This window comes from Ixodes scapularis, unplaced genomic scaffold (assembly GCF_016920785.2).
Source record: "Ixodes scapularis isolate PalLabHiFi unplaced genomic scaffold, ASM1692078v2 PGA_scaffold3__209_contigs__length_174095766, whole genome shotgun sequence".
NCBI classification, from domain to species: domain Eukaryota; kingdom Metazoa; phylum Arthropoda; class Arachnida; order Ixodida; family Ixodidae; genus Ixodes; species Ixodes scapularis.
In genome coordinates this window covers 93,636,493-93,648,957 of record NW_024609868.1, presented here as the reverse complement: position 1 = coordinate 93,648,957, position 12,465 = coordinate 93,636,493, and the positions used below count along the sequence as shown (strand labels likewise).

General features: G+C 44.8%; 1 protein-coding gene across 1 annotated transcript; it reads right to left on the bottom strand.

The window, feature by feature from the left end:
- Window positions 1-4,336: 4,336 nt before the first annotated feature.
- Window positions 4,337-11,904, bottom strand: LOC115313158 (calcium channel flower). Its single transcript, XM_029972085.4, has 5 exons — window positions 11,462-11,904; window positions 10,087-10,171; window positions 8,986-9,111; window positions 8,346-8,453; window positions 4,337-5,498 (listed from the first exon to the last, which is right to left on the bottom strand). The coding sequence occupies exons 1-5, from the start codon at window positions 11,577-11,579 to the stop codon at window positions 5,390-5,392; spliced, it is 546 nt and encodes a 181-aa protein (XP_029827945.1). The 5' UTR covers window positions 11,580-11,904; the 3' UTR covers window positions 4,337-5,389.
- Window positions 11,905-12,465: the final 561 nt, after the last annotated feature.

The following is a 12,465-nucleotide window of genomic DNA, read 5'->3' as shown; positions in this document are numbered from 1 at the left end:
ACAGAATGTCCCACTTGTGTGGGAGAGTGCACTTATGAAGTTAAACCAAGCTAGTACAAAATTCAGCGGTGTTGACATGGTACAGATGATGGCTATGTAAATGAACTTCATATATTTCATCCCATGAATTGCAACTTAAAACTATTTTTGTGCCTACATCTGTGTTCTGCTCCAATTTAAGATGTACAGCAGAAGCTCCACCCCCAAGTTCCCAGAGAACAGTGGTACAGTCAAAGCTCGTTATAACAGACCTTGATTTTGACCAAGATTTCGGTGTGTTGTAAGAGGAGTATGTTGTATGCAGATATAAAGTTGAGTCAGTGGTATGTAGAAGAAAACCAACCGAACTTCACAAGTCGGTATGTTATATCCAATGTCTGTTGTAACCAGGAATGTTGTAACTGCACCACTATGCTACTCAGTGAAAATGCACCATTTTTGTGGAATTACTCAAAGGGACACTACAAGACATGCTTTCTATGACATGGTAGAAAGTTGGGCAAGCTGGTGGTACATGTTTGAAGAAAAAGTAAGACCACGCCAAAAAAACGGAGGACAAGGAGACAAAGTGTACAAACAGAGCACTGATTCCGAACTAAAGAAAGCAGTTCCTGAGGCTTCACCGTCCCTTCGCTCGCAAACTTAGGACCCTTTTCCAGGACTTCCACGTTCCTGCGACCGTTCACTTGTTTCTTTCCAGGTCTTCCAAAAAACACCCTTACTTGTTGCCACAAAAGCTCGGTGCTCCGAGTCGCCTCGTGCAGGCATTTCCCCAGTAACTGGACTGCCACACTCTCGTCCTTGGAAACAACATAGCACCATAGCTTCAGAGAGTCCTGTAGAAGTCTGGCCTGCCGCCAAGCCTCAGGGCATAGAATCTTGGCGACTCTCTTGGCGTGCTATCCGACATCGGGAAATTGCAGAGGTTCACAACTTCATTAGGATAGCAACCACTCTTGACGGCGTAGGCGCAATGTCTTGCTCTCACCCGTGAAACAGCGATGGTGTTGATGTATAAAATGTTGGGATGCATACCTGGCAAACACATAAAAGAAAGAGCCCATTGTAGAGGAGAAAAACTCTAATATGGCAGAAAGTTGGGTGACAAGTGCTGATTGTTGGGCAGATTGGTATGGTACATTAGAAAACATGATTGCGCTTTGAAGACGGGGGCATAAAAAAGACAGACACCACAGAGCGCTATGCGCTCTGTGGTGTCTGTCCTTCTTATGTCCCCGTCTTCAAAGCGCAATCATGTTTTCTAAAGTTGGGTGAGTTGGTGGTACATGTTTGAAGAAAAAGTAAAACAGCGCTGAAAAAACGGAGGACAAGAAGACCAAGTGTACACACAGCGCTCATTTCTAACTAAAGGACTCTTGTCCTCCGTTTTTCTTCAAATTTCTGTGACCACACACAAGAGGTGTTCATGAAGTTTGTATTATTACCATGAAGGAAAAGAGTTCTGGTCATGAGCATTGATGGTGGGGTTAGTCCATCTTCACATGTGCAGTACACAAGGCGGCGCACCTCCACCCATGGATGAGCTGGCAGACACCTTTGTTGTAGAACTCCTCATTTTGGCTCTTGAGGAAGTTTTCCACCTCAACAATCGCCTCGTCATCATTTGGAAATGCCTTCCGCACATCGTATTCTTCACGAGAGGAAGAAGGCAGAACTTCATAGCCTAAAGCAGTGGTTTTCTATTGGCAGTCCGCGAAGCCCTGCCTCATCAGTCAAGCCCGGCAATAAAAGTCTCGTTTCAGATTGAGAAGAAACATTTCAATTTTCAGGCGAGTTTTCTCGTGGGCATTTCAATGAGAGAAGTCTACTTCACACTTGCCCTTTGTTATATCCACTTATTAAATCATTATCATAATTAACCAATATCTTTCCTTTCACCACACCACGAGTGGGGTCGTCCATCATCTCTGCCAATCCGTAAGGGGTCTGCGAAACATCAATGGTTGAGAACCACTGGCCTAAAGCAACAGCATGCATCACCATCTGCTGTCTATAGAATGAGCTGGTGCATTGTGGTGGAGCAAATGCACTCCCTTGATCCACTGCCCACAATGCTTCCTGGCCTCCTGCAGCATCATCAAGAGGTAACGGTAATATTTCTTAATGGCTGTTTGGCCCTTACGTGCACATCATTACTGTCCCGAAAAACAATAATCATCACCTTTTTACACATGTAGAATTCAAGGGGTGGGTGGTCAGAATCCAGGCCCCCCCCCCCCCCCCCCCCCAAATCTGCCACTTTCATTACAAGGTATTATTCGGTCAATGCTGCGCAGATTTCTTCAATTTTCGTGCCCGTGTTGGTCATAGGGCCGCAGGAAGGTGTGCTTGGCCGTCTCGCTGCAAGTTTTGACTCTCTCGTACTCGCTACGCTGCCTGGAACGGGTCTCCGACCGGTGTCTAGCTTCCTATTTTATCCACGCATCGAAGGTAGTCTCAAAGTGTCGACAGACGACGTCGCAAAAGCTAGAGCGTCGCGCTTTTGGAGTTTGCGATTGTGGTAGTTGGGAGTAGAATTTCTGGAAAAAAGCACGAGTATGAGGGTCTGTCGTCGCGGCGTCCCGACCCCGAGCTGCCGAAGCTTCCATAGACTGCCATGCTGGAAAGGCGCACAGCGCAACAGGCGTCTGCCACATCCAGCACCACTGCGGCGACACGGCTAAGATCTCAACCGGCAACACTGCTGAGATGCCATCAGGCTAGGGTTGTGCGAATATTCGAAATTTCGAATAGTAGTTCCGAATAATACACTATTCGATATTCGCTTCAAAAAGAACTGCACTATTCCCGTTTTTCGAAGTGTTGATTACGGCGGGTTAGCCCCGTTGAGTGCGCTTCTTACCAAGCACCGGTGCGCTACGGAGAAGCAAAATCCGCGGAAGTGAGCTCCGCGGGTGTTGCTTCTCCGCATTACATCGGTGCTCGCTAAGCGCACTTAACGGGGTAACCCGCCGTCTCTGCCCGCCGTGATAAACAATATCGTAATTGCGTGCTCAAGAAAAGCATACATTCAAAGCGGGATGGTGCACCCGTGCCGACTGTATTTTAAAATAAATGCAAACTTTGTGAATGTGTATATCTACATTGTAGTAAAGGTTTTAAAATTAAACTTTTATGGCAGAGTATACTATGTTAGGCAGAGATGCTTTTACAACCTGTGTTCATCATGTGCGACTCATTTTTTTTAAGATTAAAAAAATAATATTTTATATATTAAGATTTGTAAATTCACTCAATTGGTACAGTTGGCCATCTATATAGGATTCATTTTATGTCAAATCCATTGTTTACTTGCCATCCCAAGACACCACAGCTTCTGAGATCACAGTTCATAAATATAGATAGAATAAGCTTACCTTATGAATGAAAAAGTGGAATAACCTTTACAGGTTTAGCTGAGTTTTCGTCTAAGCATTATGCAATGTTAGTGAAAGGCGTGGAAAAACTATTCAATATTGGAATAAAAAATATTCGAACAAAACCACTATACGCTTCGGACTCAAAATCCACTATTCGCACAAGACTGCATCGGGTAGAAATCGAGGGAACCCTTTTTTGGACTTGGCAAAAACACCAGTTGGAGACATGTTCCAGGCAGTGTCTCGCTCTGCACCCCCTTGCAAGGGGACCGTTGCATCCTTCTCATCCAGGAACTTATGGGCTTGTTTTTGGAAACGGTGAGGATCACTGGCTGAGGAGGTTTTGCATCTTCTCCCAGTTCGGGAAAGGGACTTAGCCAGTGGCCACGGTGGGATTCGGGCGTGTTGTCGGGGCTCTCCCCGACGCATCCCCATTCTTGGCCTTCGGAACAATGTTTGGCAGGCAAGTGCTCTTCCTTACCACGCCAACACGGGGGGGGAGGGGGGGGGGGGAATTTTGAGTGGGAAAATATCTTTTACAGATGTCAACTCCTTCATACTGTCCCCTGGTATGCGTTTCTCTTCCATCTTCACGAGAGACAACATAGCAGTCATTTCTCAGAATGGATGCTTGGGCGAGTTGGATATTCATATTGTAGGAGAAGCGCAAAAGTCCGAGTTTACTTTTGTGCTTCTCCTACAATGGCAGTCATTGCCACAAAAGACGTTTCCTCAGATCGGCCCATGTCAACAGACGACAAGGTCTACGTAGTGATAGTGTTGAAAGGGAAAAGGGAGCTCAGCATGGTCTAGGTTTGACCTAGACTGTGCTACTAGATTAGGTGTCTCCTGATTACAGATGAGGCTTCAGGTATTATAACCCATAGGTTACTACCACTATTAGCAATGACCACAGCCTGTGAAAGGTATTAACTGAAAAATTAAAAGGAAACATGTTTACTCTTAACATTTATTACCACATAGCTAAATACAGACATTCATTTTTACACAATATCCCATGAACAGACTGAGGTGTACACACTGGCAGGGGCTTGGCACACAACGGCTATTTTGATCATGAAATGCAGACTATCAATCAATATGGATGGATAATAACCTGCAAACAAACACATTTTACAGAAACCAGCGTGCAAATTGACAGGTGCCAAGTTTCCGCCAAAAGAGCAACCACCATCGAACAGTAGAGTGCACCAAACCCACTTCTGTGCAAACCCGGTGACTAACACGGAAGTTGCTACTCTCACCAACCTCGCACCATAAAACCACTAAAAACAAGAAACACACTTTACTTTTGAACACTTTAATGTCATGGCTAGAAGAGGTTGCTGGAAACCAATCCACCCTGAACTCAACACCAAAGCCTACGCGAAATAGGGCAGGCAAACCACCTTTGCACTTTGTGAACTACGTATGTTCAGTGCTTGACAACACGGCTACGGTTCTTGCTGCTCTCAGTATCTGACGAGGCAACAACTGCATGCTTTCACGGGCTCTACTTGGAATGGTACGAAGCCATTTCAAGTTATGCTATACACCACGACTCCAGATCTCAAAACAAAAAGGAAGAGTATTAACAGATCCTCCACAGCGTGAACTTGTCGAGCATCAAGAGAGGAATGCAAGTTCGTGCAGCAACTCGCACTCGCTGGTCTCTCTAAACACCGCTCTCCAAAACCAAAGCACGCAACGCAGCTCCCATAAGTAGGCAACTCAAAGTTGAACATGACTGCAGCCCCTCTGAATCAAAAACAAATACAAATAGAAGCCGTTCAGTGTAGCCATCTTTATACACAAGGAAAAAAGCAACACTGAGTGGCCCCGTTTTCAGGTTGGGGCATGGGACTTGGGGACAGTGAAACAATGCCAAAAACAAAGGCGTGTAATTTTGGAATGAATGTCTCGCCGAAGCAGAGACGGGGAAACACGAGCGACGGCTTGTGTTCCTCTTTGTCTTGAACGAGGCGCTGAGTCCTGACCGGTGCTGGCCTCTAGCTCGGAGAGAACTTCATGTCCCCTGAAGCCGCCTCCACGTCCCTTCCGGATGGAACTAGATTGGCGGTACTTGTGGCACGCGCTCGCATTTCCTCGGCGCTGGCCCTACGAGAACGAAGACAACGGTCATTGTCAAAATCGTCCGCCGCTTTATTTTTCGCTTGCTCTACAGTCTTATACTCCGTTCTCCCCCAAGCTGACAGTGCAGTGAAAGCTATGTGCTCGTTTGACCAAGCATAAGTCTATCTTTTGCAATGTGATCACATTCCTGCCCCTACCTACGTGTAGAGAGGGCAGTTGAACGATGAAAGGGAGGCGTCGGGTTGGTCTGGAGAGTGCACAGCTCCCGTCGCACTGTCGGCTACAAAGGAGCTCAGTGAGTTTGTCCATCTTTGAGAAGTGTCCAACCACTGGATCTACTCTATACTATTTGAATCTGTACCAGAATGCACAAGCTTGACACCCACCAGTTTTTTGTCATATGAACGGAACCATTCATACAAAACATATCATATTTTATTAGAAACTATTTGGTCAAAATAACTATTCCCTTCTAAGCCAAAATACCCTCTCTGCAAATGTCCAATTGAGATGCTCGTAACTCACCAATGCCAAATAATGACTAAAAGTTACTACGAAACAAGTACACTGTAAATTACTGGGGAAGCACCCACCCTACTTTTACTGAAAACTGGGTTAATCTAAACATTGTGGGCAACCTGAGGATTTTAAGCGTTTGGCCCAGGTTGCCCCTCCTACAATCATGAGTGGTCATCTTGACCACAAGGGGGCCAAGAACAACTGGCCACGCGAGCGGCGCTCCGCCGCTGATAAAGAGACGTCGCAGCGTATGCGCGGGGGTGTTGGGATTGCGGCACGGGCGATAGCGGTCATTAAATGTTTACGTGTTGTTGAACTAATGTGCTGTGTCATTCTCCGAGACAGGTAGCAACAAGGGAAATCCCACAACATGGGAGCTTGTCCAGTCTAATCGGGCACTTACCGTCCAATTTGCACAATTCCCAAGTTTTGAAAATGTTAATAGTGGGTGCTTCTGGGGTATTTTACAGTATATATTTCAAATACTTCTGTTTATTCTCTGAGGCTGCACTTGGCCATTGATTCATGTTGATTTGTAATGAAGCAGTGTGTGTATGTATTTTATTATTTAATGTTCGAATGAAGCACATACTTCATTCAGAAACACTAAAACAAGCACAACCAATTACGCACAAAGCTTGTCGGGACATAGCTGTCTTCCTTGCATAATTGTCACAATTTAGTTCTGAAAATTTTACTGCAATATAGATCAAGACCATTCACTACCTTCCATTTTTTTCCTTATAAATATACCAAGCATCTGTGTGCACCATACCTAACTGAAAATTCACTTATCTCCAAAACACACAGCAGCACTGCAGTGAAGCGAGATTCGCAAGACCACACTCTCTGGCCCGCAAGCACTGCTTCTCTGCACTGCACTGATGCTCGCTGAGAAGCACACTCAATAGAGCTAACTAACCAGCAGCACCGTGAATTTGCCAACATTTAGAAAAATATAAACATTATAACACATCTCGAAAAAAAAAAAAAATTAATAGCATATTATTTTTGAACTATCAAAAATATCTTCACAACCCTAACTTCAATGTATAAATTTTGCAGGTCTTCTTTTGCAATATTGAAACCAAGAGATATCCAAGATTAACCAGTGAACATATGTCCATTCAACAAAACTACAAAAAAGACTGCTCCGTAGTGGCCCTTTGGGAGGTTGGACAGATTAAACACAATTTACAGATGTGCATCTTTCTAGCATGGGGAACGGGCTTCCAGGGATTGAAATCGTTCAAGAAATACTGGTCAAACTAAAAGCATGAATGCACTCCTCACTGGCACAGATTGTCTCCTCAAAACTGTTGTCACTAGATGCAAGTGCTGTTATGATCTAGACTGCAAGCAACTAGCTTGATGAACATGCCTTCAGTGAGTTACGGCAGAATTCCATTGAATGCTGTTCAACGCAAACTTACAAACTGACCAATTTTGCCAACAGCTTCAACCACACCTCCGTTATGGTAAAGTCCTCAACCCTCTACTATTTTGTTAGAAAAGAAGTTTTGCTGGATTTGTAAACTTTTACTTTTCTGCAAAAGATTGTTTCACCGAAAAAGAAGTTCCAAGGCCTGCTTCAGATGGGGTAATTTTCTCAGCAATTTTGGTATTGCTGGCGAGTTTTCCCTATGATTCCCCAGATCATTGCGTTCCGACACGAATTGCTGGGATCGAGTCTGGCTTGAAATGGGCAAGCAACTCCAACAACTCTGAGACTTTTGGAGCAGCAGAGCCAATCAGGGACGCAATATTTTCATATGACCCCCTTGTGGTGGTGGTGATTAACTGGACAGGTGGTTTAACTTGATTTTGGTTTAAAATAAATAATTTCCACGACTAAATGGTGAGAACATAACACAGAAATTCGAGCTTCAAAAGTTGCTGCGTGTGAACGCAAGAGCCCCGTGTTGCAACGTCAAGACGGGAAGAATTGCCGTCTCAAGCGGGCAAGAAATGTAGCAATTCTTAGCCAAAGAAAAAACTCGGTTATAGGCTTCATCTTCAATTCCAATTCAATTCCTATGGGAAGAATGCACTTCTGATTTCTTATTTGTGAAATCTGCCGGACACAGTAGTTTTCTTAACTATAATTTTTGGAAATCCTTCTAGCTTCTGATCTGGGCAAAGCCAAGTTTTGAAACATCAGCCTCCTATCCCACCCACTACAGCTACAATCTGCTGAGGACTGAGCTCTTGGCAATATAGACATTATTTATGCAACGAAAAAATGCAGTTTGGTCTGCTAGAATGAGTAGCAAACTAGTTTGAAAAATGATACAACCACTTTAAAAAGAGCCATTAATTTAACACTAGTACGAGATCTAGTGCGGCACTTACTTGCGACCCATAGCCATGATGCCATAGATGCATCCAGCTCCAAACACCAGGCCACCACCGAAGAAAGTGGTTATGCCACCACAGAGTGCCACAGGTAACACACCACCCCTGTTGCGACGGAAGCAAGGGACAGTAAGGCAGGGCAAGCTGCGTCCCTCCTACAGCAACATTAAATCTGGGCGGACGCTTCTCTTCGTTCATTTTCTACTGGTCCCTGCCTAGAGCTATGTCATCAAATCCTGGCAGTTTCAGCTATTCTTTGCAATGGTTTCTATGAGCTGGGCTCTGGTCTCCACGAATGGCAGAGCGTTTTACCAAGGGCCTACTGTCGTCACACAAAAACCAAACCACAAAACAAAGAAAGCATGGAAGAAAATATATAAAATTTACAGGTAATAAATTTAATGTAAATCCTCAAAGTGCAGTACACTTGTGATAGGAAACCTATGATTGACTTTTAGCTGTTCACGAGTCACCTAGAAGACATCAGTTGCACTCAATCCAAGGTGGAAATAAGTATCCATTTCTCTATTGCAAGTCTGCTTAGGGATTTCCCTACAAATAATTACTTCAACATGAACAGGAATTATATTCAGAGAAGAACCCGCTGTTTGCATGAGAGAGAGAAGTGCGCACTCACACTCCATACAGAAGAGCCTTGTACCAATAAGGCTTGCGGTCGAAGAAGTTCCCTGGAGCTTGGGCAAACTCGAGAAATGCGCAAAAGCAGGGTGCTTCAACCAGGGCCACCCCCAGCCCTACAATCCTGCAGAGGGAAAACAAAAAAAACTAAAGCTACCCTTCTTTGTGTAGACGGCACTCACTGGGCTAAGACACAAAGAAACTTTAGGCCAAGTTTACATACACACCTGGAGTACTGTGCACTCTCTATTCCTTCTATTCCTTGTAAGGCTGTGAAAATTGAACATCTCTAATCCAGGGGTAAACTAGTGGTCCTATTTAAATTAAAATAATTATGTTTTGGAGATGAAGTAGAGTCCAAACACAACTTCCGCCACAAAAATTGTTTCGATGACAGCCTTTTAATTCTAAGAAAAAAGACAAAGAAAGGAGGCTATTCCTTGTTTGGAGTAACAGTGTTGCGCAGATATAGAAAATGACTTAAAAAGCAGCCGGCAGTTCAGGCACGTAGCCAGTATTTTGTTGGGGGGGGGGGGGGGACGGGCGCCACCTATGACAAAATGCTGTATGAGGAAGAGGGGGGAGAGGACGTCTCAGCAAAATGATTTTGCGGGGGGGGTTGGGTGTAGTTGGGTCAGCTGTCATAATCACATGTGATGGGCAAAAAAAGTGAGAAGCACCGAGCGGCCCATTCTTGAACCAAAAATCAAGGTCTTGAGTAACAAACATTTTTTCTCGATAGTTAGACCCTGGTCAATTGTGACTTTGTAAAAATTTGGGCATGCAAAAATGCTTTGTGAGAGGACAAAGCAAAGATTAAGAATAAAGAAGAGTGCAAAAAGGACACAGGCTTAAGTGACATACATAACAAACACAGAGCTGTGTTTGTGTCTTCCACTTGTGCCTGCATTCTTTTTGCACTGTTTTATTTATTCTCAATATGAACAGCTCACCCAGCTACACACTGTGCTACAGTTACTAACTAGACTTTCTATGACTACCAGGTAAGGTAAATGACAAGGTACAAGTTAATCAAGCCCATTCTCATGCATATTCACAATTTATGGAAACGAGAAAAAGAAAAAAACATTTCCCTTACATTTGGAGAATAGCTGCCAGGAGGCATGCTGACGAGAAGGTGACGACCGATAAAACAGCCAGCTGCGCACCCAGACCAATTGCAACTGCAATAAAGCAAGAGAAAAAGATAAAAAAAAAAAAATGTGCGAGTCATTTATTGTACTGGCTATAAGGGTATTCGACCTTCATTCAGAACAGATATTCCTATGATGTAACCAACCATGTTGCTCGTCACGGTTTGTTGGTGCACAGTCAAACACTGTTACAACTCACTCTAAGCACAAGCCCAGGACAACAGTCAAGACGAGCCATACTATGCTGCTGTATGGCATGTTCGAGAAAGGCGAAGGATTTTGAGAAAGACGACAGTATTTGCACCGGTCAATTTGTGTGTTTCCATTGTGTCAGCATCTGTGGCTGTCAGAAAACGGAAATCACCATAAGGTGTCTCAAATGTTTGTTTCATATTTGGCTGCCAGAAAACGGGAATCACCACAAGGCGTCTCAAATGTTTGTTTCACACTTGACTGTCTTTGCACAATTCTTGAATCACTTTTTTTTTTATTTGCTATACCAACGTCCCTCGTTCTGTCAGCTGCATTTATGACAAGTATTCACGAGTGCTGAAAAAGTTTAATGGGACGGCTTTTTAGAAAAATTAAATCATCATCGTTTCTCTTCTCTGGAAAGAAACGCAGCAAACTGGGAAACGAACACAGGTCGATATTAGCGACAAATTTGGTATCGTGCATAAATTAAGAACAGCTACGGCAGCACAAACCGGCCACAAACCGCAGTGATCGCGTGAAAGTGGGGCAAAGTAAAAGAGAGAGACCCGTGTAGAACAAAGTGTCTCGGGGTTCACTAAATACGGTTGGATCTCGCGAATCTCGATGAAATATTGCAACGCACTGCGCTGTTTTCACCAGCGTGTTTTTTTTTTTTTTTCTTTTTCTCACTTCTAATTAGAGTTGCGACCGAAATATGGCAAAATTCACAGAGGTGCATTGTGCGTGGCTCACATTGAGAAAACGATTCGCAAAACCAAATCAACAAAAACAAGATAAAAGAAAACAATCAACGTCGAACTTATCTTCTCTACTTGTTTTAGATCAATACATTAACGCGATTAATAAACACAGCTTTATTCGGAGAATGAGCCACCCAAACGGCGCTATCGATGGAGTGTTTTACACAGATAAAAATGAGCACCAAGTAAATTGCTGGCGCAGTTTATATGTGAACCTTTGACCGTAATCTTGGCGAGTGACCAAGCTCGTCACGAGACCGAGGCGCGTGGTTACTCAGAGCCACCAGAGAACACGTAAGAGGCAAAACAAATAGGAAAAAAAAAAAAAAAAAGGGGAGGTTGTTAGGTTGTTGGTTAGGCTTACCCAGTGCACTGACAGTTCCCACGAACCTGCCGAGGTACTTGAGCCACCACGGCGCATCGTCTCCAGGCCTGCCGCCAGCCGTTTTGTCTTCCGTGGCTTGCCCGACGTTGGGAAACATTGTGGCTAGCTCAGAACAGTGTAGGCAGGGCTTCGGGCATAATGAGAAGTCGCGATCTTCTCAAAGTGCGAAGCCGACCTCAACACAGGCAGCCGAGCAGGCCACCCACGCAGAGACAGAACATATGGCGGATATGCGAGTATGCGAGGCGACTGCTAGAGAAGCACAAGCGCCACTGGCAGACCACTGGCGGCACGCAGAGCCTCTGGCGGCACTCTGCCGGCACGTTGAGCCCGTTGAGCAAAGGTCAAACCTGTAAATACGGCGGCAGGTCGCGTCACCTAGGTGTATCAGGCGCAATGAGGTTGATCAGGTGTATTGTTTAAAACTATTGTTTTGCTTTATACAAATTCGAAAAGGTGACGCAAGCGACCATAATTTATAAGAATGAATATTTGATCAGCGCGTGGCGCAAGTTACCGCCACTATTTTCAGTCATCTACCATTAGTTCATCTTTTCGATCTATTACTAGGGGTGTCGCGAACTTTTGTCGAACCAGATTTTTTGGTCGAACTTTCGGGGTTCGACTGGGTCGAACCGGTTCGACGAACCTTCGAACTTTTCACCAGATTCGACCGGTTCGACCAGTGGGTTCGACTTTGTGGTAGACCTGTGCGCCGCGCCGCCGCGCCGCGCCGCCGCCGCCTGTTTTGCTCCCGCCGCCCTGCGCCACCGCCGGAATCCCCAGAGCCAGCACGCCGCCGCCGCCGCCGCACAATAAATCCGGCGCGCCGCCGGCGCCACCATTTTTTTTTTTTTTTTTTTTTTTTTGGGGGGGGGGGGGGGGGGGGGGGGGGGGGGAGGGGGTATTGGTGGTTTTTTTTTTCCTGCTTTTGTATGAGTTTTCCTTACTATATTATGCATAAAAATGAATAGATTTTTTTG